The 27375-nt window shown below is 40.5% G+C and overlaps 1 protein-coding gene across 1 annotated transcript in view; it reads right to left on the bottom strand.

Annotated features, from left to right (window-relative positions):
- The window catches only part of DHRSX (dehydrogenase/reductase X-linked), a 161103-nt gene that overhangs the window by 118894 nt on the left and 14834 nt on the right, over positions 1–27375 (bottom strand). Inside the window, exon 2 of the mRNA XM_052664724.1 lies at positions 5234–5341. Within this exon, the coding sequence (XP_052520684.1) occupies positions 5234–5341 (108 nt within the window). The remainder of the gene's footprint in view (positions 1–5233; positions 5342–27375) is intronic.

Genomic DNA, 27375 nt, shown 5'->3' with positions numbered 1-27375 from the left:
AGCATTGGCATTTCATAGAGCAGTCAACTGTAGCCCCAAGATCTTCCTCTGAAGTGATGATGATCAGCACACAAGCCATCATTTCAAAACTTCTCTTCTTGTTTTGCAATTTTCTCTGTGTCTATCACACCATATTTGTCTGCATTGAATTTCATGTGTCTTTGAACACCAGGTATTCAGCCTCTTCTGGCCTTTCTGCAATTCTTCACAGGTAGCACTGGTCTTTACCACCCTGAATAATCTAATACAATGGGAAAGCCTTGATGCTTCACTATTTGTCTTTTCTCTACAATTACACATCGAAAGCCTGGGCTCTAATATTGGACTCCATGGGTACACATCCTCTACTGTGAAAACAGACATTTATGTTTGTGTTCTGTATATCACACAATCTATGGACATTACAATATTTCCTCTCATCCTCTGAAATGTGTTGTTCCTTAAGAACCTGTAGGTGAATACCTTGAATGCCTCAAGGCTTCTACAAATCCAAACAAACTATATTAACCTGAATCTCATCCACTTACCTTTTTACAAACTCAGTTAATCTGAGCATTTTATAATCTAATATTTGATTGAAATACATTTCTAATTAAGACCTACTGTAGGGAACCTGCTTTGGCAGGGGGGTTGGTCTCGATGATCTCTAGAGGTCCCTTCCAACCCCTACAATTCTGTGTCTCTGTGTGATTCTGTGATTACTAGCCAAAAGTGAATTCTTGTGCCCTAAATGTCTTTTCGAATGCTTCTCACTATATGAATATAATTTTTAAATGTCCCAATAAATGCTGTAGTAAGTTTGTTGTACGTAAGTAGCCTTAAAATATTGCTAAAAATTTTACAGGTGAAATGTTCAGAATGAAGAAACATAAAATAAGACTTCTTAAAGCAAAGACAGTGACAGTCTTCAGACAGAAATCAGAGACTAACGCATTCCACAAAACTCTTACAGACCTGGGAGGCTCTATGTGGCAGCGTACCATTTTAAGCAGAGTTTTTCATAACCCTGGTAACAGTATACTAAAGTGTAAGAAAACTGAACTGAATGCCAATTATAAGACAATTTGCCTGCATTTCTGCAGTCTTCACACTGAGTAAAGGAAAACATCCAGTCCGAAAGGCTGCTGACTTTTGGACGTTTCCCGACTACTCCTACAACCCATTCAGGCCTAACAAAACACAGCAAAAATTAGGAAGACAATACTTCCCTAGAAATAATTATACATTTTATACTTCTATCTACTGTAAGAAGAGACTATTAAAGTCTCCCACACAAAATCTGAGCAACTAAAATTAAATCAAACTGTCTTTGTAATGAATAATTGCACCATCTCGATAGGGTTTAATTATCCTTCTAAAGTCACTTTGTAGTATTATATCATATAAGAATTGTCTGATATCTGGCACAGAGAGTCCAGCTCGAAAATTGGAAACTAATCTGAACCAAAAAGATGACAAAAACATCTCCTGCTTGGTCTCTTGCAGAGTTTACAGAGATGACAAAGTGCTGATTCTGGCTGTGGAAGTACATGCATTTATGCCAAAATTTCCTTGCTAAGATAATTCACTCAAATATATATACATAAATTGATGTATACAATGAGATTATTGCCTTTAGACTGTGAGACAGTGATATACTCAGACACCAAAGACTGATTGCACTGCCACAAAACTGGTGATTTATACCGGGTAGCACATGTACAACATTGTCAAGTGCAAAAGCTTGTGATTTTCATTCACCATTTGCAAACAGAAACATCAAAGCTTCTCTATGAGATGTCGCCACTCTTTTTTTTTCCCCAAGTTTTCTCTTATTAATTTACAGAGGGGAAAAAAAAATAAACATAAAAGGAAAAATCAAACTAAAGCTCTTCTTTAAGTCAGAACTTTTAACATGCACTCACTTCGGTGATGAAGGATGGAAGGGATACAAGGAATTAATGCCTCCAATCAATCTAAATTCAGACTCGCAGAACCACGGCCAATACCATGAACCAGAACTGGACTAGGCTGGTGGTCATTAAAATACCTATGACATCTTGATTTTCAATGTCCTTACTGATAAGAGAATATTTATTTGGAATCCACACAAAACACCATCTTCAGTATCAGCTACAGATCAATAAGCACCAAAACCAGCGTGTCATTTGCCTCCTCTGAAGAAGGAAATGCAAGCTTATTTATCGAGTAGCAAGTTGTGTAATGGAGAAGGAACTCTCAGCACAGCTGACTCTGAAGCCCACCACTGGCAGCTTCCTTGCCATGGGTCCCACGCTTTCCTGCAGTAAAAACCTTGCTCACTGTGAGAAATGGTACTGCTGTCTGCCAGAAAGCCTCAATGAAATCTATCAAAATAACTCACAGAAAATTACTTTCATCATTTCAGCATTTGTGCTGACCTTTTTCCCAGCGAGAGGCTGAGGACAGGGCTAGTGGCACTTTGCAGACCAGCCCTGTGCAGCGGTGCTGGGATTGGAAAGTAAGAAGCTGTGAAAGCACTCTGCTGGCTGTAAATGCTCTGAGGGAGACCGCTGCCCTTTTGTATTGTGACTAAGCATATTCCATCAGGTAGAATGCTTTCCACTTCTATTTGTCTTGATCATTTCACTGTTAGATTGGATTTAAATGTAAATTACTCAAACACTAACTCCACTAAAATGTGAAATGGAGTCAAAATCACATCCATCACAAATAGTGAATCATCTTCACATTAGACATTCAGGTTTAACTCATTTGCCCGCTGCAGGGATATCATTCTTTACTGCTAAACTTTCCCATTATTTAGTCTCTGCAATGGGAGAAAAGCTTTCAGTGAATGAGTACAGTTAACCGTGAGCAAAACATAAGTCTGATCCCCTTCCTGACCCCAAATTCGCCTAACATCCATACTTCTTTTCACATCAGCTCATATTTACATACAAACATATGGTGAAAACATTCCTACACTAGAAAGCTCAAGCACACTTCACAAAATCACAAGAAATCTTAGGTGTTGGAAGGGACCTCTGGAGATCATCACAACCAACCCTCGGATGGAGGTTCTTCCCTACTGTAGGTCGCACAGCCTGGAGCTGAGAGTGTTCATGTACCAGCAGGCATACTCTGAACACATTTGGCCTATTGTAAGCAACAGGGATGGAAGGTCATTGCATTTAATACGTTTTTGAGACTGTTTCAATCTTGTAGCTGGAACAAACCTTGAGACTACCCATCCTACTGAGAGGGCTTGCTTGCTCTGAAAAATTTCACAGGCAAAGAAGATGGCTCTGACTCACTAGACTCGGTGTTGAGGTCAGAGTTTGGCTGAAAGAATTAAATCAGTTGAAAATCTTACTCATCAACTGCTTCCTATAATTAATTTCATTAATTTACACTTCTAGAGATTCATAATGCAATTATTAAGGCTGGTACAAATTAAGAGTTAATGGAAATGTGTACATCTGTCAGCACCAGAAGAAACAGCAGAGCAAGGAGTTAAAAGAATGCCCTTTATTCATAATAAAGGGCACATTTCAAGGATGTTGTTTATGTCAAGATCATCGTACAGTGGACTTGCCAGCAGATGACCATGCTCTCTGACACCAGGAGGACAGCATCGAGGTTGTAGCATATCACCTATTTCATTACTTTTCCTGCTAGTACAGACCAGAAAACAGACCATGAGATAACGACTCCAAAAGGCACAAAAGATCTGTCCATGAACTAGCTTGTTATTTCCAACAAGAACCAGATTAAAGAGGACTCGGCAGCTGACACACTTTGTCCCAGGCTGCACATGAGTGAGGCCCATCAGACCACATATTTTTGTGCTTGTGAGAGCGTTGCTATGAGTGTGACTAAATGAAATCTATGAGATGGTGATGGTGAATAGGGAAGATCAGTTTGCTTGTAGATTCTGTAAAAACCATGTAAATATTCCCTTTCCAAAACATTTTGCTCTGAATTTCATTACACAAAATCTAAATATTAAACATTACACGCTATGAAGTCTTCAAAAAAGGAGCAATGTTCTGCACTTCCCCAACTCCACGCAAAAGGGAGAAAATTGGTCTTTTTGTTTCCTCACCGAGTCCATTCTGCAGTCCACCTTCAAGATGAAAAATGACTTCTTTATTGAAATATTAATGCCAACATTAGCTACATCTCACTACATTAGCTGTGTCTAGCATCTAGCTACGTATAGCAGCATCTGTTTGCCTCTTACAGACGCTTAGTTCTGACACATCTATTAAAATTTGTATGAGTAAGTGGTATTCTGCATTACACCTGCACACTTCCAGGGCAAGTCCATTAGTGTTACTTACTACAGAACATTGGAAATACATGGCTAGTAGGTACTTATGTGCTTGTGTTTGTTTGTTTATTTGCTTTTCATTTTCTTTCAAAAGATATGTATACAGAACCTTAGAGAAAGAGAGCATGTTCTGAATAAAATTTAAATAGAATGCCATCACCAGCTTGCCATTGTGATACAAAGCTAAACTTCAGAAGACTTACAGCGTAGAAGTTGCAGTGTTTTCTTGAAGTTAAAGAAAAATATCTCACTAACATTGTAGCAGAGAGAGGAAATTCTGAATTCTGGGCTCTTTTCGGAGTTCCTATAGGAATGCACCTATTCTACGTTCAGATACCTAATGACTGCTTAAACTAACACAGCCACCGTACAAATACTTTAAAATTAATGAGGAGAAACAAGCACTTCCAAAAGATGACTTTGCTATCCTATTTCAGGCTGAGACGAATGAACCTCTGAGAAGTAAATGTGAGATTTTTACATGTTTGTTCCTCTGCTCTAGACAAAAGAACACAGATCATCCACCACTAAACAGTGGAATATTCCTTGGAGGTTTTCATTAGTTTACCTCTTACTGAAAATGTGAACCCTAAAGTTCAAGTTCATCCTTAGTTAAGTTCAGAAATGAGTTATTATTTACATAGTGTCCACATTTTAAAGTCTTTTCCATGACCTTCTTGTTGACTTTTCACATAAAGTACTTCAAGTCTTCCAAGTTTTGTATTTAAAAAAAAAACAAAACACTTTTCTTTAAAATCTTGCAAAACAAAATATAAATCAAATTTTTATTTGTGCTAAAAGTCGACTCTTCCCCTTGCCATCTTTCCTCTTCCATACTTATGCTTATACTGGAAAGAAAATACTCCATAAAAGACACTGAAAATACTTTCTGAAACAAACAAAAAATATATATTAATATCTTGGAAATAATGACTGTACCTATTATAACGTGCATGCCAAGTCTTGCCAAATGCTTCACAGTATGGTAACCAATTCCTTTAGCACCTCCAGTCACTATAGCAACTTTTCCATTTTGTGTAGGGAAAACTATAGGAAGAAAAAGAAATAATGCAAAGTTAGGTCACAGCAGTAACATGATTAAGAACTTAAGATGCAGCTGAAAGAGACGCACACTTAACAATCTGTCCATCAAAAATATTGCCTTATCTTTGTTAAGGAGCAGCCTGTCAGCTGTTAGAAGTCAGCTTGGGGACTGTTTACTTCATGTAAAAATTCAATTGGCAGCATGAAATCCTGCAAAGTTCTTGCATGACAAAGAGCAGAGTCCAACATTTGCTCCGCTAGGAGCACGGAACACAGTGAAGAGCTCAGCCAAAGCAGACACGTCCACGCAAAGGGCAGAAACCAGTCCACCTAATTTAATTGCATAACTGAATACTCTGCTTGTGGAAAATCACAGACTTCTGGTCCCCGAAGAAATGAGAACATAATTTTTGCATTATACCACAGATCTGCTTTTTCCATCCACCACAGCCCGCACTGCAGAAGCCATTTCTGACACTCACAAAGGATTCCCCTATCCACACACCTTTGAGCACAAGAGAAGAGATGGTCAGGTGGGGCACAGGCCCTATACCCATTGTGTACCCTTCTGCCCTATTAACCCTTCTGCCCTCAAAGGAACCAAAAGGTGGTGAAATGCCCATGTTCCATACTGACGCTGGGAGCGAGGTGCTTTGGCCCTTGTCCCAGTGCTAATGATGGGCAGGAGTGTTGCAGCCTTGCTCAGATGGGACCTTGTGAGGAGGTCAGGAAAGTAGAATCCCAGATTACTGCAGGTTGGGAAAGACCTTCAGGATCACCAAGTCTACCCTCCCTCCAATCCACCAGGTTGCAATACTATAACCCCATTTCTCAGTGCCATAAAGGTGAGCGGGGCACGGATGCAGGCTGCACAGCTCAGCCAGCAGGAAGCCTTCCTGCTGTACAGGAAAGCAGGATCACTCCAACCATGTGGGAGCAGAGGCTGTCATCTGTGAGAGGTTTAATCGAACTGTTTGGGTAGGTATAAATCAGGTCAAATATCAAATACGGTTTTTGAGGAGGTGGCAGATCTTTCATGTGAATCCCCTGTGCTCTTTGTGCTACTGAGGTGAGCTCCTGTTTGGTTTTTAGAACAAGCTGCTAGATACTTGTACAGGGAAAACGGCGCTGAATATTTCCTTTTGCCACGGAATAGTGGCTGCAGGCAATATTATAGATAACAAATGTTAAATAGATGCTGACTTTCATCTATCAAAGGATTTTCTGTTTTGATTTCTAGGTTTTTAGGGGGTTTCTTTGTTGTACAACATAAACCTGTATTTCGCATAGTTATAAAAAACAGAACTAGCATGGATACAAGCTGCTTTCTTCACAGCAACTCCCAAATTTCATCTTTCCTTAATCACACAGCTACTTTTAGTGTAATTCAACATGAATTCCTGTTCTCTTCAGGTAACTGTTTAATTCCTTCCCATGTAGACTGTGAATTATTTGCAATTATTTGAATGTTAATTCCTGCTGCGATGACATCCATGCATGCTTGTGTCCTAACAAATATAGTTTGCACTCAACAAACCATGGTGAAGAGTTTTCCTAAATGTTTCCAATTAGATACATTAACAGCCCTCCAATTTCTACCAAAAGCATTGATCATAATGAACTCTATATAAAATGCCTACATTTTTTCAATAGTTAGGTTTAGATATCAAAGCTGTACCTGCTATTAAATACTTGGCTAGATTTCCCATTCTGTGAAGTCTTTTCCAATTGTTTACTACTTTACCAATCTTAGCTTTTTTTAGATGTTTTTCTGGTCTGTCTTCTGTCAGCAACACATAAAAAAATAAAACAACAACAAAAAATGCGTTTGCAACAGAAAATAAATTCTTTTAGAGAGGAAGAAAAATAAAATGCTTGTAGTGTGATCCAAGCTGTCATCACTTCTATGTGACTAGTCCTTGTATGTGACTGAATACATTTTAAATTTGGCAAGGACATAACCTTCAGTCCCTTTTGCAGTGCTCCAATGATCCAAGACCTGAAAAAGGGAGGAGAATATGCTTGTGTTGTTCAACTTAGATGAAGTTTTAGACTATAAGAAAACACAATCTCGTATCACTGGTGAAGGGGACAGGTCTTTTACCCAGCAACAAACCATATTCGTCACAACAGGCAACTCCAAAACCAATGAAAAGACCAGAAACAATATGGAAAAGAGCAAAAATGGCCTCAGAGCTAATGGGATTGTTGAGGAGGAAAACAGCAAAGAGGCTTTTCTTTAAGCAGTCTGGCAGATACTCCAATGTCTGGATTCTCCCGGATGCTTCTTCAGCAAGAAGGATGTCTATCATTTCACTGGGAAAAAAATATACCCACATTTCTTATAACCCAGTTCAGGTTTGTTAGCTCAGAAAGTTAAAGGCACTTAATAAGCACCTCTTACAAAGCAAACACTCCTGAGTCCACCTTAGTCCACTCCAGAAAACCCATTCTAAGGTGCTTCCTGAAGGATTGAAGAGGTGTAAACACAGACAAGGCATATTAGCATTGCTTTCTTGCTAAAGCAGGAAAGGTTATTTGCGGTCGAGACAGTAACATGTACAAATCTTGCATGTAGCAAAAGTGTATATACTCACAGAGAAAACGCCCACTAGAAAGCAAAAATGTAAGCTTAATAATCCACCAAGCAGTTATCTCCTGAGTATTAATTAATCCAATCATAAACTGTATTGATAATTGAGCTATGACAGCTTGTAAAGCAAGCTGCATAAACAGAAGGCTTGCTTCCTTCCCCATATCTTGTCCTTCCCGCTTATTTTTTAATCCTGTTTTGCATGTGTGAACTGGAGCAAAAAGGACAATGAAATCATTCTCATTTCTGTTTCTTTCACTACAGCTGAAAAACAGCAATAACAAAAACACTCATTCAATCAAGAAAATAAATTATTTTCACGTAGGTCTGAGTATCTTCTCTCCCAACTCCCTGTATTTCCTCTTGCTTTTCCCCTCTAACCGCCTTGTCACCATGAGATTTGGATTTTGCATGTTGCATGTACATGCTATTGCTCATTTTCAACTACTGCTCCACTATATCTATCTATTGAATAAAAGCAGTATTTCATTCCGGTGCAAAACTAATCCTTTTAAAACAAAATGTGGACAGAAAAGGAGAAAAAGCAGTCAGGAATGGGGAGGAGCTGATAAGATGAAGGAAAGGGGGAAGCCAGAAAAGCAAAGTGACAGCAGGTATTGCTATGACAAAGTAGTGTTTAGCAGAGGATAGTGAAAGAAAATGCTTGGTCCTATCCTGTTCATGAGGGCTGCAAAGAAAATGACAATGTTTGCTCCCAACAGCTACTCAAACCAGGTACATTAGCAGCTTGCAAGGAAAATCACAACAGAAACACAGCCTTCACTGAAAAAATAACAGAGATCATCACAGAGCATTTTATAATAAGGCTGTTTGTATCATATAGCTTCAAAGACTTAGGAAGCACCCAGGGAAGAAAAAATGAGAGCTGCAGACACATATGTAAATGGCCAGTATCCATTTTATTTACATGTATGATATACAACTTCCAGAGAACTTGGTTTTGAATAGCCAGAACAGTACATCTGAGATCATTAAATTCCAAATGGGAAACGTAGAGAGTCCACTGAAAACTGAAATACGAAGTCTGGGGAAAAAAAACTAACTCTCCCCAGTTCTTAGGTTTAATTTTTTAGATTGATCTTAAGTTCATTTTAATCTATGAAAAAGGTGTACCGTTTCCAACCAGACAGATAGCTTAATGTACAAAGAATCAGCATGAGGACAAAGCGCTGCTCATGTTACAACATTTACAGCCAAGGTCAGACTCAGGCTGAACGTGCAAGCCCAGTATACAGCCCCAGTACAAACCAGTCAGCATCAGTGTGTGCTTTCCACTTGAACACAACCATCACACAGAATTTGAGAAACACCTTTTCATTGTGAAAACACATTTTCCATAGTGAATCACAATATAGAACTTCCAAAACAGCCCCAGGCGCTGCTGGTTTCCCAGCAGATGTTGCTTTATGTTGTGTGCCAGCTGAAGCTGAGCTTGGCCAGAGGCAGGTGAGACCCTAAGGGACCCCACTGCCTAAGCATTCTTTGGCAGTTTCTTCACCTCATTTAAAACATGTAATCAAAACACCCCAGCTCTCCTTCTGCTTCTGTTCCTGGTAAGCAGGTAGATACTGATCTCAATTACAGGCCTGCATCTCCAGCAATTTCACTGTGGGACATGAGAACTGCACAGTCCTGGTGCTAATGGGAAACCCTGACCAAGCACTCGCTGCTCATTTCCCTCTGTGTTCGAAGAAACTAGCCTGAGGTCTTTCAGCTCTTATTTATCAAGCCAAATTCTGACAGTCTTCTCCCAGGCTGATGTTCTGTCTACACCTCAAAGCATTCAGAAGAAATAAGCTTATCTACTTTGCAAGTGGATTAAGCTAAAGCAGAAAAAGGCAGGGTTATTCTGTAATAAATATGTCCCAATATGAAGCTATCTTAAAATAGCCAATGTCATTTTAAAATATGACATTTTCCCTAATCTGAAATAACTTCCTTGCACAGACAAGTCTTCACACACAGTTGATGACACAATGAATTTAAGGCAATTCTGTAATTTTAAAAAAATACTAATTTTTGAGAGGCTCCTAAAGAGGGTGGTCTGTGCAAGTGCTAAGACCAAGGAGGAAAAAAATAGGATGCAGACCTTCATTACCAGCAAAATTCAGCTGAGACAGAGGTGGAAGTAATGATGCAGACAAATTGAAATAGAGGCATTAAACCAATTGTCTTCTTTGGAGAAAAGTGCTGTGTTAACACAGATAAATCCCCCCCCAAAAGAGCTCTTCTTTATAAGTCCTTTGCCTGTTTGAGGCAATATCCATGTATACATATAAACTTCACTATGAAGTACAAAGCAAATTGCATCAAGTTTTTATCTAAGTCCTGTCTTCTAACCTATTAATCCGGCTTTGCTTTTGTGGAAAATGATGAGTCATGTGGACATTAAAATACAATATCTTTATATTAGCCTCTTCATTAAAACCTCTCCTTAAGACACTGGTGGCCAAAGGCAGAATTCAGATTGTCTGAATGAATCTCCTGTCCTTATCAGGCCAGAAAGACGAGTGCTGAGGAAGGATGGTCAGAGGGGCTACCTGAGGGCCTGCCTCCCAGCTGGGCACAGGGACCTCGGGGGCATTTATGCTGAGGAGACCCTACGGACAAATCCTAACAGTTATTTTTTTTTTCCTTCTTCCTATAACTGAATAACTTCTATGCAAATGTTATCCCTGAAGGTAACTGGCAGAACCACAGATAGAAAAAAAACTACAAGAGAAAAAGGAAAAAGAAAGAAGCCATTATTCAGTGAATATTCAGTTTGATGACAGCGTAACAAGGACCAGGTTTGGAGCTGTTCCTCTAGAGCAAGACTGGGTAAAACAAAGGGTGAACTGTAATTGTCAGTCCTCATTTAACAAGACATGGCACAGGCAAGTTTTTCTTGATGGCTTAAGAATTCACCTAGTTCAATCTGCAAATGAATTACTGAGCAGGTTTTCCTGTTCCAAAATACTCCAAGTCTTTCTCCACAGTTTACAACATGGTGGTGCCGAGAAAATTTCTACAGAGTCTAATAGCGATAGGACAGGAGGCACTGCCTTTACACTACAAGAGGGAAGACTTAGGTTAGATGTTAAGAAGTTCTTCACTTAGAGGGCAGTGAGGCACTGGCACAGCTGCCCGGAGCAGCTGTGGTGCCCCATCCCTGAGGCACTCAAGGCCAGGTTGGATGTGGCCCTGGGCAGCCTGAGCTGGTGGAGGGAAGCTCAGTCCAAAGCGGGGGTTTAGAACTAGGTGATCTGTGGTGTCCCTTCCAATCTAAGCCATTCTATGATTCTGAGGAATAAACTGGCCAATTTTTTTTGTAAGACATGAACTCTCACCAGCAGGAAAGCTGTGAGCCTGAGCCTGTGCAGACAATCTTTCAAATGCAAATGGATCTCCTGAATTTGCACACCAAAATCTTTTCTGCCTCTGCTGCTTCCTATCACTTTTCTATGGAATATCAGTATGCAATCAAGATTGAAGGCTTTTAAGATGGGAAACCAGGTAGGTGGCAACCAGCCTGACTAGTCCTTGTGTGCAATGGCATCATGCTGGTTTCAGCAGTTCCACGCCATCAGACTTTCTGCTCACAACTGCCTTGTGCACATGCAGATCCACAGGCACATGACTGATGGATCCAACATAATTGAAATCATTTGGCTTATTTGTATAAAGGTGACCGGTTTGCCCAGGAAGAGCACTTGCTTCCATGCACAACTGAAAATTTGCACCAGCTATAGGATAAGCCTCCAAGCTTTTGTCTTACTCAGTTTTCAGAGAACTAATACTTGGGAATCATTAACAAACAGAGGCATCAGAGAGAGGCTGGTACTGACTGTACGCATGGGAAGCGAAAGGTGTTGAAGAACCAGAACAGCCAGAGAAACTAAATCATGGAAATATGTCCCTTGTCCCATAGAGGCAGAGTATCTCAGAGTGCTATTCATGGAAGAACAGGAGCCAGGTGGTTGTAAGAACTTCAGCAGCCAGGGGAAGACCTAATTTAAGAAGCCACCCACATAGTAACAGATAGGGAAGGCAGACTGTGCATAAGCGCTCACAAAAACACAGTAAAAACCCTGGATTCGTATGACCAGATTTCTTGTTTAACCACTGCACAAGGTTCACATGAGTTGTAAGAGACTGCAGCAGCAATTTGCCTGGGCTGCCTAGGCATTTGGGAATCCCATCAGTGCTGCAATTCATGCCAAGCCAGGTATACTGACAGCACATCACAAAGTCGCCAAAAGGCAGGAGGGCAGCAAATGGCACAAAAGCAGGAAAGCGGGAGTTATGCCATCTAGAAAAGCGATGTGCTCACTCAGCTATGAAGCTGATGTGTATCCTCATCTCTTTCCAACCTCATCAACACATGAATAGGTGGTATTTCTTCAGATTTAGCAGCAAAAATCAGCTGAACCAAACTCATGCAATTATTTACTTTGTCAGTGGAAACAACCAAGAAAAACAAATTAAGCCTGATGTAAGGCTATGGCATTAGCTTTTTTACTAAGATGTCAGCTTCCTTACAGGGACAAAGCAAGATTTCCAAGCAAGATGACAAGTCTTTCATCGAAGTCAGAGAAAGAAGTTTCTGAAATCTATTTCAGGATTTGTTCCCAGACATTTAATTTCTTTAGCACACAGGAAAGCTGTCCTACACAGTGTTATAAGCAGAACGGCTCCTTCTCCCTCCAGTTCTACCGTTCATGAACACATTGGGGAGCTTTGTGAGGTATTACACAGACAACAGGTATTATTACAGCTCACTGTCATAACATCATACCAAAGCTATCCACAGCAAGAATAAATTGTACTAAAAAATCCCCATGTTAAGAAAGATGCAAGATAAACTGAAGCAGTAGTAAGAAGAGAGTTATGACACAAGCAGGACAAAGGAGCATATCTTCTGCTAAAAAATAAAATAAATAAATAATGCTACCCAAAATAAGGCAGCTTTTCAGAGCAACAGCTCTTAGCATTCTATAGCCTAAGTCCCATGATAAGAGATCTCTGCAGCAACAATGGGGAGGTGGAATGCGGCACTCAAAAATTCATTTGCATGACACACCTATCTGCATTTCTACCACCGATTCCTGGAAAGCCAGGATTAAAGCAGTACAGTGTGTGTGGAACGCAGTGTGGGGGAAGGAGAAGGGAGTATCCGCCTCTCCAGGTTCTCTTTTTTGTGGAGAGGAGGTTGTTTTCAAGTAATTCGACACTCTCTCTTCACCTTCCCCGTTGCTTTCAAGTATTTAGCTCGAAGAAACACATCTCTAATGTATTTAATTTATCCTTTAATATACCTGAATTATAAATCTCTGTATGATGGCATTGACCTTACGGCAGGAAAAAAAAAAACCCTAAAACACAGCAAGTCCAGAAAAGAGACCTGCTTTGGTCACAGCTTGGCCAACAGTATGGATCCAAATCCCCCGAGGTTTGGTGTTGGGAGGGTGGTGTAAGTCCAGGCACTGTAACCAATGACGGGACTACTACTGCCAAAGTCAAGAGAAAAATATTTCCTCTGCACTTGCAGATGTGTTTTCAGTGCTTTGTTTTCTGGGGCTCTTGCCTGGAGTCTTGGCCAGTGTAAGGGTTCTGCTTGGTAAGAAGAGCCAAGGGAAGCTGCACTTGCACATATTTTTCAGGTGGAGCCCAAGTGCTTTTGGTGTACTTGTCAAGTAGGAGTATTGATCCAGGTCTTTTGGCAACTGCTAGACTTGCCAAAAGGGCTGCACAGAGATACAGATAATTGCAGTTTTCAAAAACAATATATATGGTAATTCTCTGAACTAATTTAAGCTGACTGTCTTCACTCTGACTGTGAAGAACTTTTTCCTCCAATAAACCTAGTGCAGACCTTCTGCAGTCAGCATCATTTATCATGCCAGAAAATTCTGAATGTTGCTCCCTTCCTTAAGAAGAGAGAGGCTGAGAATGGAGAAAAGCAAAAAGAATGGTTAATCTGGGATATTTTCTTGTCCATTCTGAACTGGGTTTCTCTAAGGCAAAGGGCTACAAGGCTGCAGTGAAGAATGGTCTGACAAAGAATACATCTGATCTTTTCACAATACAAGTTCAGGCTGATTTTGACAGAGTTAATAGGAAATCTGATCCCAACCAAAATGGAGCTGCCCTAAGGTAGAAGAAAGAAAAGGAGAAGAGAAGGTGTACTTTTTGAGTCCTAGATCTCACTTCAGGATGTGTTTGCCATTTTAAGGTACTTTGTTCCTTTAGCCAAAACTCATCTAAAGATAATAGAATTGAAATTATTTTTTACAAGTGCCAAATTGATTACACACACCATCATACAAATCAAACAGTTGGAAAATAATTTGGTACATTATTAAAATCTTTAAAAAGAATTTATCAGGAATTCAGGTTTGCCCAGAAACTGCTATAGGAGAAAAACTTCCAACTACACATAGGAAGAGGAGAGCCCTAGAATATTGAGAAGGGAAGAAGGAAGAAAGGTGTGAGAGGGAGTCAGAAATAACAGACAGAAATATCACATTACATCTACAGGTATATCAGCAGAGTTACAGCTCTTCAAGTTTTATGTATACATCAAGCAGCATCTGTCATTACATGCTAGTCATTACCTTAAACATATTTGCTGTTTCAGGCTTGAACCAGTTTTTGCTGGAGAAACACTAGTCTCATGTAGCAAGGATATTTCACGTAAAGGCTGATATGTGTTGACAAACTTGTGCAAGAATATTTGGCACAGAAACACTCACTGTGCAATAGACTGCACATGGCATATTTTCTTGAACTGTGCAATCATTTTGTCTTGAGGACAGAGGCCAAGTGGGGACTAGGATGAGGCCATGAAACTGCTTCTCTTGGAAGAGAATGGAGGGCATTAAGGACAGGGTCATTGCAATAATGTGAGGAAATACTGATAATTAATTAGAGACGCTGAACAGTCACACCCTGAATGTTTAAGATCAATGGATTTATTAAAAATATCAAGGAAAGAAATTTGGCTCCCAACAGAAAGTAACTGTTCCCTGCATGTTCATACGTTGAAAGAATCTGCTTACCCATATCACTTCTTACATGGGAAAATGCTATCACAAGAATAGAAGAAGACGTATTTCCATTTGCCATGTATTCTCTATCCTGCTTATCTTTCATTTCTTTTACATATTTACCTATTAAATCGTACTCTTTGGCTTTCTTCTCTTTCACTCCAGTCACACTAAAGATAGAGATGTTATATACGGCTGTATCTTTAATTTAAGAAAAAGCATCTGTTATCTCTTGAATAGATTTGCTGATACTTTCTCCCATACTCCCTCCCTCTAGGCAAATGTAACTGTGCAATACCTTAGGCAATGTCATTTTATGTAAAACTTGCCAATGCTCTTTAAGTTATGTCATCTTACATTTTTTCCTGTTGTGAAATAAGAGATGAAAAAGAAGAGCTCATCCCAGAAGATTTAAATAGGGATAATGGCTCTGCATAGTCTAGTACCTGTACAACAGTTTTTCCCATCCTGCAAAAGTAACAGGCATTAGAAATTTTTTTCATTCTCTATCAAAAACCAAAAATACTCCATGTTTCAAGCGGTTACAAACAACTAGATAGATGCAACTCTCTTTCAGAACAGTTTGAACTGTTCGCATTCCTCAGGAAGTAAGAAACAGTTTCAAGTCCTTGCTCTCAGTCAGGCCTGGCTGCCTCAGCAGTTAAGCCCCTGAGCATAAAGAAGCCTTCCTATTTCCAGTGTCATCGAACACTTGACATTTAAAGACCTTCTTGCGCTTTGTAAGTTCCCAATAAATGTAATATTTTTCCTTGCCATGCTCAGAAAGCTGGTGGTCAATTTCTAAGGATCAATAAACAGAAGATAAACAAAAACATAACAGCATCAGAAAATGTCTTCTCTCAGAAAGATCACATCCCAGCTAATTCAAAAAACTAACAATACTGTTGTTATCTGCATAAAAAGTGCCACAAAATTCTAAAGTACTAAAATTTCATGCCTATTTGTGAAAAATCAGCATTTGGTTTGTAGTGTTGACCTAAAACCCAGGCTGACAACAGTGACTTTGAAATGATTAAGAAATAGAAAGAATCTGCAAAGGGCTAATTGTCTGTTACTCCATTATGATCAGAGTAGGTGTACCAATCTGATGCAATGCAGAAACATCACCTAAGAACACTGTAAACACTGGACTGATTGTTTCAAAGCAAAGAGTCCTCCGGAGGAACAACAAAACAAAAACAAACAAACAAGCCCAACCAACTGCAATTCTTGATTTAATATCAAACAAGAGTTACAAAGTCAGAAGGGAACAATTAATGCTTTGCAGTATGACATATGCTTGTCAAAAGATCAAATATTTTTAGTTTTCAAAACAGTATTGACAGTACTGTTATACTCCTAGACAGTACAGGATACTCTATCACAAACACCAATATCTTCTTTATAGCCTCTACTCTTATTGTCTGTATTCTAACGCCTCTTCTTCTGACTACATGCTATTAAAAGATTGAATTAATTATTCCATCTCTTCTTGCTCAGAGCATAGATAGAAAGATACAGCTGAGCAACAAATATATGAGAAAAGTCAATTCTTTAAATATTTCCTTAATATATTACATTCTGGGGGGAAAAAAAAGAAGTTAGCAAGATCATTAAGAGTAGTTTTAACTGCACCTTTTCTCTTTCAGAGACAGGGAACATAGTTTCCATATTCCAATCAAGCTTAAGAGCATACAGCTGAAGGTCACATTCAGATCTGCTTCTTCCAAAAGGGAAAATGATCTGATACCACTTCAGCCACCCCTTTCAGTTCCCATGGTATTTCCATAAAACACAAATAAGTAAGCAGAAGTCATGAATTAGTATACAGGACTTTGACATTGAAATTTTTGTAATTGAAAGTTTTTGGAGCACATCACTCAAGAAAACCATGCAATCACTTCTGAACTGAAGTGCTTGTTATCATACACAAAGTTCCAGTAATTAGAATCAAGAAGAGAAGTAAAAGGTGATTAGAGATTATTGGGAAAAATCTGGTTAACAGGAAGCGTAGCAGATGAACCAATTGGTATTTAAAGTTACCCTGAGATACCCTCAGTTAATTAAAATGCATGTTAAAAAACACATTTCCATATTATTAAAATCTTCTAACGATCAGACCCGCTACAGCATCAACAGTAACTCAAGTAAACTCTCAGGTAATACTAGGTTAACAAAAAAGATGGAAAATAGCTTCAACATCTCTCCCTCTCAGCTCTATACTTCCCTGAGCACTGGTTTCACATCTTCCCAAGCAGTCTCTCGATTCATTCTTTCAGATATCCTGCACCAGGTGATGAGAACATCACTCGTTTGGATATTCTCTTGGCCTGTCATCTACGCACCCAAAATGGCGATCCTGAAGACCCCACAGCAGATCTCACAGCCATCTACTGAGCTCTGTGCTGGTACCAAGCCTTCCAGAGTTCATGTCTGGAGAATGCTCTCAGACATAGGGTTTGTATTTTGGGTGGTCCTGCGTGGAGCCGAGAGTTGAACTCGATAATCCTTATGGGTCCCTTACAACTTGAGATATTCTATGATTCTACAATTCTGTGTGCTGCCATGTAGCATCTCAAGGCCACCACTTCTCCTCCAGAAGCACAGATTGGCAACGGAAGATACTCCGTATGCTTTTTGTCATTCTTTCTATTTTTAAGAGAGCTCTTCTTTTAGATTAGAGCTTAACTGAAACACCTGAACCTCTGGATGGGACAGTTTTCTTTATGTGAAACTGCTTAAAAAAAAAACAGTTTGGAACTTGGAAGAAGAAAGGACTAATGACATATTTTTTTTTTTTTTTTCTTTAAAAAATTCATTTTCCAAAAGACAGAATTTTATTTATGTTTCTCTTTGATTATATGAGAAGGTCAGGGGTGTTAATTAGAGTATAAAAGTCCAAATATAGAAAGGTCTCACCTGTAATAGATATACCTGCCCAGTTCTCTAACAATAATTCTGTTCTAGGAAAAGAGTTATTTCCTTTCAGACTCTTGTTCTCTTTCTTAGCACTCTCTTAAGTGACCTAATGCTCGTGCATTTTCCTTCCTTTTTTTCTTATTCCTCATAAAATATGCACCAAAGTTTTCACAAGGAAGTTACCAACTCTGCAGCAGGGAGCTATTCGTTGGGAAAGATTTTCAATGAAATTGGAAATTTTTATTCCTTAGTGAAATTCTTATTTTCAAATGAAATTTTATAGGCCATTAATCTAATGCATATTCACGGGACTCAGGGAATTAGTTAACTTAGAGAAGCAGCTACTGTGCTTGCTCTATAATTGCTCTTTGTCAAAATTGTCAAAGATTTTTAACATGCCAAGTTACCCCATAGAATAAAAGCTTTTGAAGTATGTCTCAATTTAAGAGGCCATCATTCCATAGTATCATTATCTGCTATTAATTTTGCAATTAGAGACTATCACATGCTGCTCCGAAGAAACGCAACTGTTCACAAAATGAGTCCCATTATTGATAATGCTCTGGGAATACGACACAACGTCCTATTTTCAGTTGTACATTTAATTACCTTCTATAAATAGATTGCCACATTTTTAAGGGAAAAGTGCATTTCTTACAGAGATACGTGACCTAGTTGACTGAAAGCTCTCAGCACTGGTTCCAGAAACGAGGGCTACAGTTCCACAGGCACTGCTAGCTCTGCATAGGCAGGCTGTGATGTCATTCAGGAAGCAGCTGGCAGGGAGAGCATCCAGCAGTGTCTGTCCATCCTTCCATGGTCCCAGCACAAGCACCAGCACCCTTCACATGCCGGCCTGAGCACCAGCAGGTCTCTCGTCTGCACTCTGCTTTTCCATCTCAGCCATGGATCCAGCCCAAATCAAACAGCCCTGCAGTCATTCACTTTGTAGGAAATAATTAAGGTGTGATGTAGCCTTTCAAGGAGAGATTTCTTTTTCTGCTTTTGTTTTGTTTTTGTTTACTGAAGAAAAGCTACTTTGCTCATTCTGTTATGGAGCCACCACTCAGGACTGCAGTCCCTGTCTGCAGCACTCCCTTACATTACTTCCCTTACATTAAACAGCAAAGGTACCCCAGCACCTAACTTCTGTTTGATGCTCAGTCATTGAAATCATTTGACTAAGGCTTTGCTTTTGAGATGCATAAAGCAATTTAGGACTTAAAACTTATCATCAAATAAAAAAATAGAGCTTGAGGAATAAAAGACTACAAGCTTGTGCTGGCTTGTTCGGCAGCTGTCTGCTGTTTCCAGTATTTCTGTCTAAGGCTTTTTCCATGAACTCAGGATGCCAGGACTTCAAGCACAGGCCTATTGCTGAGCACAGGTCCCTGTGTCCCCAGACGCAGCAGTGCCTGGAGAGGCCAGCCCTACATCCTACAGGTAGCATGATGTGACAGTCATCAGATTGAGGCTGCTTGGCTTTCCACTGGGGCTTCCTGGTCAGGCAGGCCCCGTTAGAAGGGAGGCCATGAGGCAAAGCCAGACCTATTCTTGCAATTTTTATTGCAATCCTGTTCCACACAGGAAATAGAGCAGCGCTGTGGTTACCATACCATTGCTCCAGCCAGAGCCATTGGCTCATGCAGGCCTACCACAGCTCTGGCTAAGTGCCCACCTCCTGTGGCATGCTGTGGCCACTGCTCTTGTACCCACAGAACATGCAGCTGCAGGTATTCCCTGGTATTCTGCCTGGGGAAGCTGAAGAAATGTTTTACTGAACAGGCTGTGCTTCTGCAAGTGTTGTTCTGCTAATACACATAGTACTGACATGCAGCACACAGGGGCTGTCACCATGCAAGTAGAGCCAAGACCATGAAGATTCAGCCCAAGGAAGATCCGTGTTCTCATAGAGCTGATGCCATTACAGTGCAGCAGAGCTAGGCAGTACCCAAGTGAGCAGGAAGACGAAGGCAGAACAGCCCACCAGCCACCCCACCAGCTCTTCCTTGGAAACAATGACAGTTCCTCAGCATTGAGTGAATCAATCAGCCTTACGTTTCCACACCCCCTTTGCTGTTTCAGGCACAATGAATGGACCAGTGACCTCTGCATCTGCTCCTCCACAGCATCACCACTCATCTCAAGAAGTTACTCCAGACTTTGATGCAGACCCTGATTCACTTGCAGGTGGCAGATCACTGCAGATACGCTGCAGACAGCCGTTTCTCAGAATCACAGAATCACATAACTGTAGGAGTTCAAAGGGACCTCTGGAGATCATCGAGTCATCTAATCCAGAGCTAAAGCAGGTTCCCAACAGCAGGTAGGTTACCGTGCACAGGTAAGCATTCAGACAGATCTTTAGTATCTCCACAGGAGACTTCACAGCCTCTCTGGGCAGCCTGTTCCAGTGCTCCATCACCCTCACAGTAAAGTTCTTGTGCTTGTATGGAACTACCTCTGTTCCAGTTTCTGCCCCTTTCCCCCATGTTCTACTGCTGCACGCCACCAAAAAGGCTTTATATGTAGATATAAATATTTTTTGTTTTTAAGGAAGAAAAAGAATTCTTGGAAAATTCAATTAGAAGACTGGAAAAAAGTCTTGTTGTTCACTTGTATCTCCCTGTAATATTTATTGACTGGTTTCAATTAGCAAATATTGAGGAAAAAAAAATTTTTTTTAGATCACCTTAAAGATGGAAGGGATGGAAAAGATACATTGCATTTAAAAGTAAAAATACAAGTAGAGGTGATTAAATTTGTGCACAGATAAGCATGAAAGATTGTCACTGTACGATAACTCTAATGGCCATGCTGAAGATGAAGTCCATGCTAAAATATTGCCCACCAATTTCATTGTTTTACATTCTCTTGTCTGCATCCTATAATATTTCTTCTTTCTCTCCCTGCTGTACTGGATGATTTCACGTAACGACAATAAAAGATCAACTGACAAAATGAACACATGAAAAACTACATAATGAGTAAAGTTACATGTCCAAAACTAAGTCCAAAGAACTCTTAGATCTTAGGAGATATTCACCTTATGTACTGATGACACTGTGCTCGACTTTTTAAATTGGCTTCTGCTTTGGATTAGTTGCTCTTTAAATATATACATCATGTAATTAGGAAGTCAAACATCATCCAGTTAACATGGATTTTGCATTTCTTGACCTTTTTCTTGCTAATTTTAACGTTAAAATCACATGCCATGTAATGCAGTGAATTCAGCTATGAATGCACAAGTAAGACTGGCACTTAGGTGCTGACATTAATTAGCACGAAAACACTCTAACAGGCAGAAGATTAGATGACATCTGTATTCACACTGGATTACTTTGTTCATTAACAATATGTTATTTTGGAAAAATACATCCAAGAAGCACTTGTATATCTGCTGTCATATCCTGTTGTCAAAAATCTACCATTTCCTGCTCTGGAGGCATTCTGTTCACTGTGACATATTCAATAAAAAAATTACAAACTCATCTCTCCACTGTGTCAGTCCTGGCTTGTGAAACATGTAGTGCCAGTAATGTCATATTTATATTTAGAAAGTCACTTTCATTCTGTGCAGTATGTAGACTGTCACATCCTTTTTAAGCCATTTGCAGTGGTACCACGGAACTTTTTTTTAAAGGAACAGGTTTTTGACCCCAACTCACTAATACTTTACTTAGCCAGGGACAGTTAGGATGTTTGTTAAAATACTGTTATCCAGCACTGTCTGGTTTGAGTTTGAAAACCATCTGCTTAGGACAGAAAGCATCATCTGTGTTGGCTTTGTAAAGCACATAGTGTAAGGACCCTAATCTCTGCTTCTTTCACTATGAATCCTCATCATGATGCATTTCTCCCCTTTCACGCACCATGCGTGGGCAGCTGTAGGTGGCAATCAAACAATTGTCCGGACCACTCAATTTAGAAACACTGTAGTAGATTAAAAACTTCATTCTGAATTCACTGAACACTCATAAAGCTCATTAAATTCAATCTCTGCTTGGTGTGTGAGAGAAGCACAGGCTGGAGATCCCAGGTGAGGAGGTGGCTGAGCTTTGTTTTGATCCCATAGGATTGGGCTGTATCACACCCCCAAACCTAACACGTCCTCGCCAATGAGAAATCTGTGCAGAATTCATAGGAGGCGAGTATTTTCTTGTATATTTTGGGAGTGCTCAATTATATCACCACATCATCAATGTGTTAAAAAAAAAGTTTTTCATAGAATCATAGAATGACCTGGATTGAAAAGGACCATAGTAATGATCATCCAGTTCCAACCCCCTGCTATGTGCAGAGTCGCCAACCAGCAGACCAGGCTGCCCAGAGCCACATCCAGCCTGGCCTTCAATGCCTCCAGGGATGGGGCATCCACAGCCTCCTTGGGCAACCTGTTCCAGTGTGTCCCCACCCTCTGAGTGAAAAACTTCCTCCTAATATCCAAACTAAATCTCCCCTGTCTCAGTTTAAAACCATTCCCCCTTGTCCTGTCACTATCCACCCATGTAGTCAGTCATTCCTCCTCCTGTGTATACACTCCCTGCAAGTACAGGAAGGTCACAGTTAGCCTCCCCTGAGCCTTCTCTTTTCTAAACAAGCCCAGTTCCCTCAACCTTTCTCTGTAAGAGAGGTGTTCCAGCCCTCTGATCATCTTATGTGGCCCTTCTCTAGACCTGTTCCAAGAGCTCTGCATCTTTCTTGTGCTATGGGCCCCAGGCCTGGATGCAGCACTCCAGATGGGGCCTCACAAGAGCTGAGTAGAATGGGACAATCACCTCCCTCTCCCTGCTGGCCACCCGTTTAATGCAGCCCAGAACACAGTTGGCCTTGTTGAACCTCTTTAGGTTTTCATGGGCTCACTTCTCCAGCCTCTTCAGGTCACCCTGGATGGTTTCCCTTCCTTCCAGTGCATCAACCACACTAACTGGTTAACTGAGCCTTCAACAATCTCCTTTAGAAACAAGTCCAGGACTTTTCTTTTTAGGTTGAAGTTTCCTTTTTTTTTCCTTCTCATTTACAGTATTGTGCAACATTAACAACCGTGTTTAAACATTCCCTCAAACAGTGAAGTGTCCGTGTCTCAGAAAGCACACTGTCCAAAAGTAGTAACACCACAAAAAGCAGAAGCACATCACAGCCAAAGTCAGTGCTCAGCCTTACACAACTCTGAGTGTGTTTTGGGACACGTAGTTTTTTTTACCAAATGAATTTTCTGTGAAACATTAAATTCCTCTCTGCAGAGCACATATATGATGAAAGAAAACCAAACACCACAATTTTACTTTAAAAATGTTTGTTTGTTTGTTTGCTTTTCTGGTTAATTGGCTTGCAATAGTAACTTTCAAGTATTTTTTTCTTAGCTCGTGATAACCTGGCTCTGTTGCATCAAATCTGTATCTTTAATCCAATAATACGTAATTACAACAAAGTCATACAGCAAAAAATCACGGTGTCAGTAACTGCATCTGTAATACAGAAACTGCAAGGATGGAAAGCCTGAAACTTAGAGGCTCCAGTTTAAAAGAACAGCAGGACGGACAAGCACATTTGTGTACATATAATTATTACATTTTTACTCCGTAACTGCCCAAATCTTGAATTCTGTTCTGCCTGCAAGACAAGACAAAACCACATCATCTTAGTGACAAAGTCTGCAAAATATTTCAAAAAACACAATTTATTCTATGTGTTAAAAGCTGCACTATAACTAATCTGAATGAAGAAATTCATGTCAGTGCCCAGAACGCTTCAGCATCTCCAGCGCCAAGTGCCTGAGCCCAGATGAAAGAGGGCACAGCATCTGAACAAAGTTAATAAGCAGACAGATTTCTAAGAACAGCACCATGAGTTTGTGGCCATTTCCCTCTTCCAGCCTTGCAGAACTTTACTGGACTGCTTTAACACTCATACCTATGCCAAACTAGACTTCACAGAATCACAGAATGGCTTAGGTTGAAAGGGACACTAAAGATAATCTAGTTCCAGCCCCCTGCCACTGACAGGGATGGCCCCCATCAGTTCAGGCTGCCCAAGGCCCCATCCAGCCTGGTCTTAAACATCTCCTGTGATGGGGCACCCATAGCTTCTCAGGGGATCTGTGCCACTGACTCCCTCTTTTAAAGTTGTTCCCCTTTATCCTATCACTATCTGCCTGTGTAAAAAGCTGGTCTTCCTCCTGTTTGTTTAAAAGCTCCCTTTAAGTATTGGTAGGCCACAATGAGGTCTCCTCAGAACCTCCTCTTCTCCAAGCTGAACAATCCCAGACTTCATCACAAGAGATGTGCTCCAGCCCTCTGACCATCTTCACGGTCCCCTCTGCACCTTTTCCGAGAGCTGTATGTCTTCCTTGTGGTGGGATCCCCAGTTGGGGACTCCTGATTGTGCAACTTACCCTACATGGGCAGACTCACAATGCACATCTACTGACCTCTATCCAAAATGCCCTCCCCACAGCAAGCCCCTGTGCTCCCCTTCCACAGTCTTCAGAACCAACAAGTACATACTTAACTGAAGGCCAGATAACAACTCTTGCCATGGTACTGTGGGAGAAATGCACCTCATAGCTCATTTTTTGGAGCTCTGGCATTAGCTGCATTCTAATAGAGCTTTTTCAGCCTCCTAAATGAGCAGATCCCATCCTAAACAGCCTCCTTAAAGCATAGGCACTGAGTTACTGCAGAAGTTTCTAACTGCTTGGGGTGAAGTATCACATTCCCTGGCAGAGTGCTGAGCTGAAAGCAGTGCCCACATTAAAGCTTTAGCTAGAAGCAGGAAGATGGAGGAAACCTAGAAATGCTGAACGAACCAGAAAGAATGATAGTCAACTAACTCTAAATAAGAAATATTAAATAGCACCAAGAGGAAAAGATGAAGGAGGAAAAAAGAAGTACATAACCAGAAAGAAAATGGGAAGAAATGATGCTACAACAGGGAAATGTTGTTTTTATTAAAGCCCAGCAAAATTTAGTATCTGAAGTGCTAGAATAACTCGCTGAGATGTAATGATCCTATAGGAACTAACATTTGAGGCACAAATGAAGACAAAATGGATATCACAGAATCGTAGGTTGGAAGGGACTTCCAGAGATCATCGAGTCCAACCCCCCTGCCAAAGCAGGTTCCCTACACCAGATCACACAAGTAGGCATCCAGGCAAGTCCTGAACATCTCCAAAGATGGAGACTCTACAACCTCCCTGGGCAGCCTGTTCCAGTGAACATGCATTTGGTTTTTGCATCTAAAAAAAAAAAGCAATGCATACAAAATCCCACATCAAAATACTGTTATTTAAAAGATATTTAAAGAGAGCTATGCTTGTGATGCATGCATTTCTTAGTGGTTCAGAAGGCAGGTATGTAAAATGGATTGCTTTAATGATAAAATCTCTGAATATATTTGGGCACCTAACTCCAGGAACTATGTTTTTTGAACATAGTTCCTTTTTAGGCTACATTTTATATCATTTTAATTTTAACCTAAGAAAATACGAAAGAATGAATCATTCTGTAGCCCTGGTTCTAGCAAAGGGATCAGCCGGCAGTCCTGTTCTGTTGAAGGCAGGAACAACACAATGGAGAAAGCCCTGACCCTTCTCCTTCAGGCATGCACAGAAAGTAGACCCTGCAACACCCAAAAGCAGAGAAAACATTACAGAGGTATCTGGATCCCATCCTGTATAGATCCTGTAGAGCATAGCAGCTCTCCTAAACAGCCTGAAGAAGCAAAACCAGCAGACCCAAGTTGCGTATGGAGTCAAACCACTCACAGAAGGAAGAATTTACAACCCTACATGCACTACATGCTACTTCATACATTTGTGGATCTTGTCTCTGGGTTGAAAAAAAAAGTTTTCTCTTCCAACTCTTCATATCTTATAAATAATGCCAAAAAAAGGCACAAAGAGTATGCAGTACTCTTAACTACTGACGAATAGTTCCTCCTATTATCTGTGAATTTTTCTCTGCAAGTACTGTACAGTCTTTGTAAAACTAGCTGAAGTAATATAGGGGAGGCGAGGCAGGATGGGGAGGGCATGAACAAGGTTGTGGTAGTGTTTGTAGGGCTACAAAGATCCAGCTGATCTGAATGCTTTAGATGCACCTGAGGAATGTTTCATGCTTTCACAGTAGGCACAAGGCTGCCGTTCCTCATGTCGTACCTCTAACCAGGGGCACAGATGTCTCTCTGCAGCAATTACATTCTTGTGCTCATAGCACTATAGGGTAAACCAAGTACCATCCTCATCTTGCTTTTCATGCAAAGCAGTTGGAAAACCACATACAACGCATGTGAGTCTCCACAGTATGCACACAAGTATGCAGATAATATTTTTCTTTTCCTACACTTTGAATATAAGAGCAAATAACACAGCACACACCAGCGCTGAAAGGGAAATTAAACAGGACTTAAAATGAGAGACAAGAAAATAGACGCACCAGGCTCAGCCCAAGCTATCCACCCTCCCCAGGACAACCTCATTCTCACTGCAGTGCTGGTTCCCTTGAGACCTCCGAGGTCATCAGCAAGGAAACCTTTTGATGTTCTTTTTTGTTAAGCAGAGAAGCCGTGACAAAGTATCACTCAAAAAAAAACGTTTCAACCTGGGCTTCCACGAGCTAAGCAATTGATTACAAGAAGTTCTTCCCTTTTTCCCACCATTCCCTTCCTCAATGCCCTGGGGCCCTTGCAGAGAGCAGAGCTTGGAGCTGGCAGAGCTCACAGCTGGCAGCATGAAAACACTGAGAAACGTGCAAAGCTTTTCTTTCACGTTGGGTCTGAAATGGCAAACTATGAGCGGATTAGTAATTTCATATTTTTAAACACTGTCATGATTTCAGAGTCTATGTGAACAGAAGCACAGAATGAGTAAGGACAGTTTCCTTACACGCTCTCATGTAGGCAAGTGCAGCAAAAGAGAGCAACAGTTACGACTGGAGTGATGCTACGAGTCTGACATGTAGGTCAATGAAAGAGAACTGCTTTACTTCTCAAAAGAACAGATTTGTCCTTAAAAGCCTCACATATGCCAGTTTAGATTAGAAAAAATACCATGAATTGCAGCCTTCTGCTGCATTTTCATGACTCTTCCTATTACCCTCTTTCCTTCCCTTAGCTTGAACAGAGAAGCAAGATGGACCCACTTCCTACTTGTTCTCATTAGTGCAAAAATTAAGCTTTTAGATTTTATTATTATTAAATTCTTGCTGCCCATATATATTCTGCTGTGTGCCCAAGAAACGCAAACCTGGGGTTTATCCAGTGAGTAAACTCACAGCAGAATAGACTGGCACCTAACAAACAGAATAGGGCATTGTGTATACAAGCACTTCATTTTTCTCTCTCACGCATACAAACAGCAGAAAACCACATGGAGAAAATGAAGGTTTTGTTCAGAACAGAGTGTTTCTGACGCTGTTCTGCTTGTTTCTGGCATGAGCTCTCCTGACGCTGACTCGACGTCTTGTTAGGCC

The sequence above is a fragment of the Tympanuchus pallidicinctus genome, unplaced genomic scaffold (assembly GCF_026119805.1).
Source record: "Tympanuchus pallidicinctus isolate F22 unplaced genomic scaffold, pur_lepc_1.0 scaffold6, whole genome shotgun sequence".
Lineage (NCBI taxonomy): Eukaryota > Metazoa > Chordata > Aves > Galliformes > Phasianidae > Tympanuchus > Tympanuchus pallidicinctus.
The sequence above is the reverse complement of the archived record's forward strand: the minus strand, read 5'-3'. Positions and strand labels throughout refer to the sequence as shown.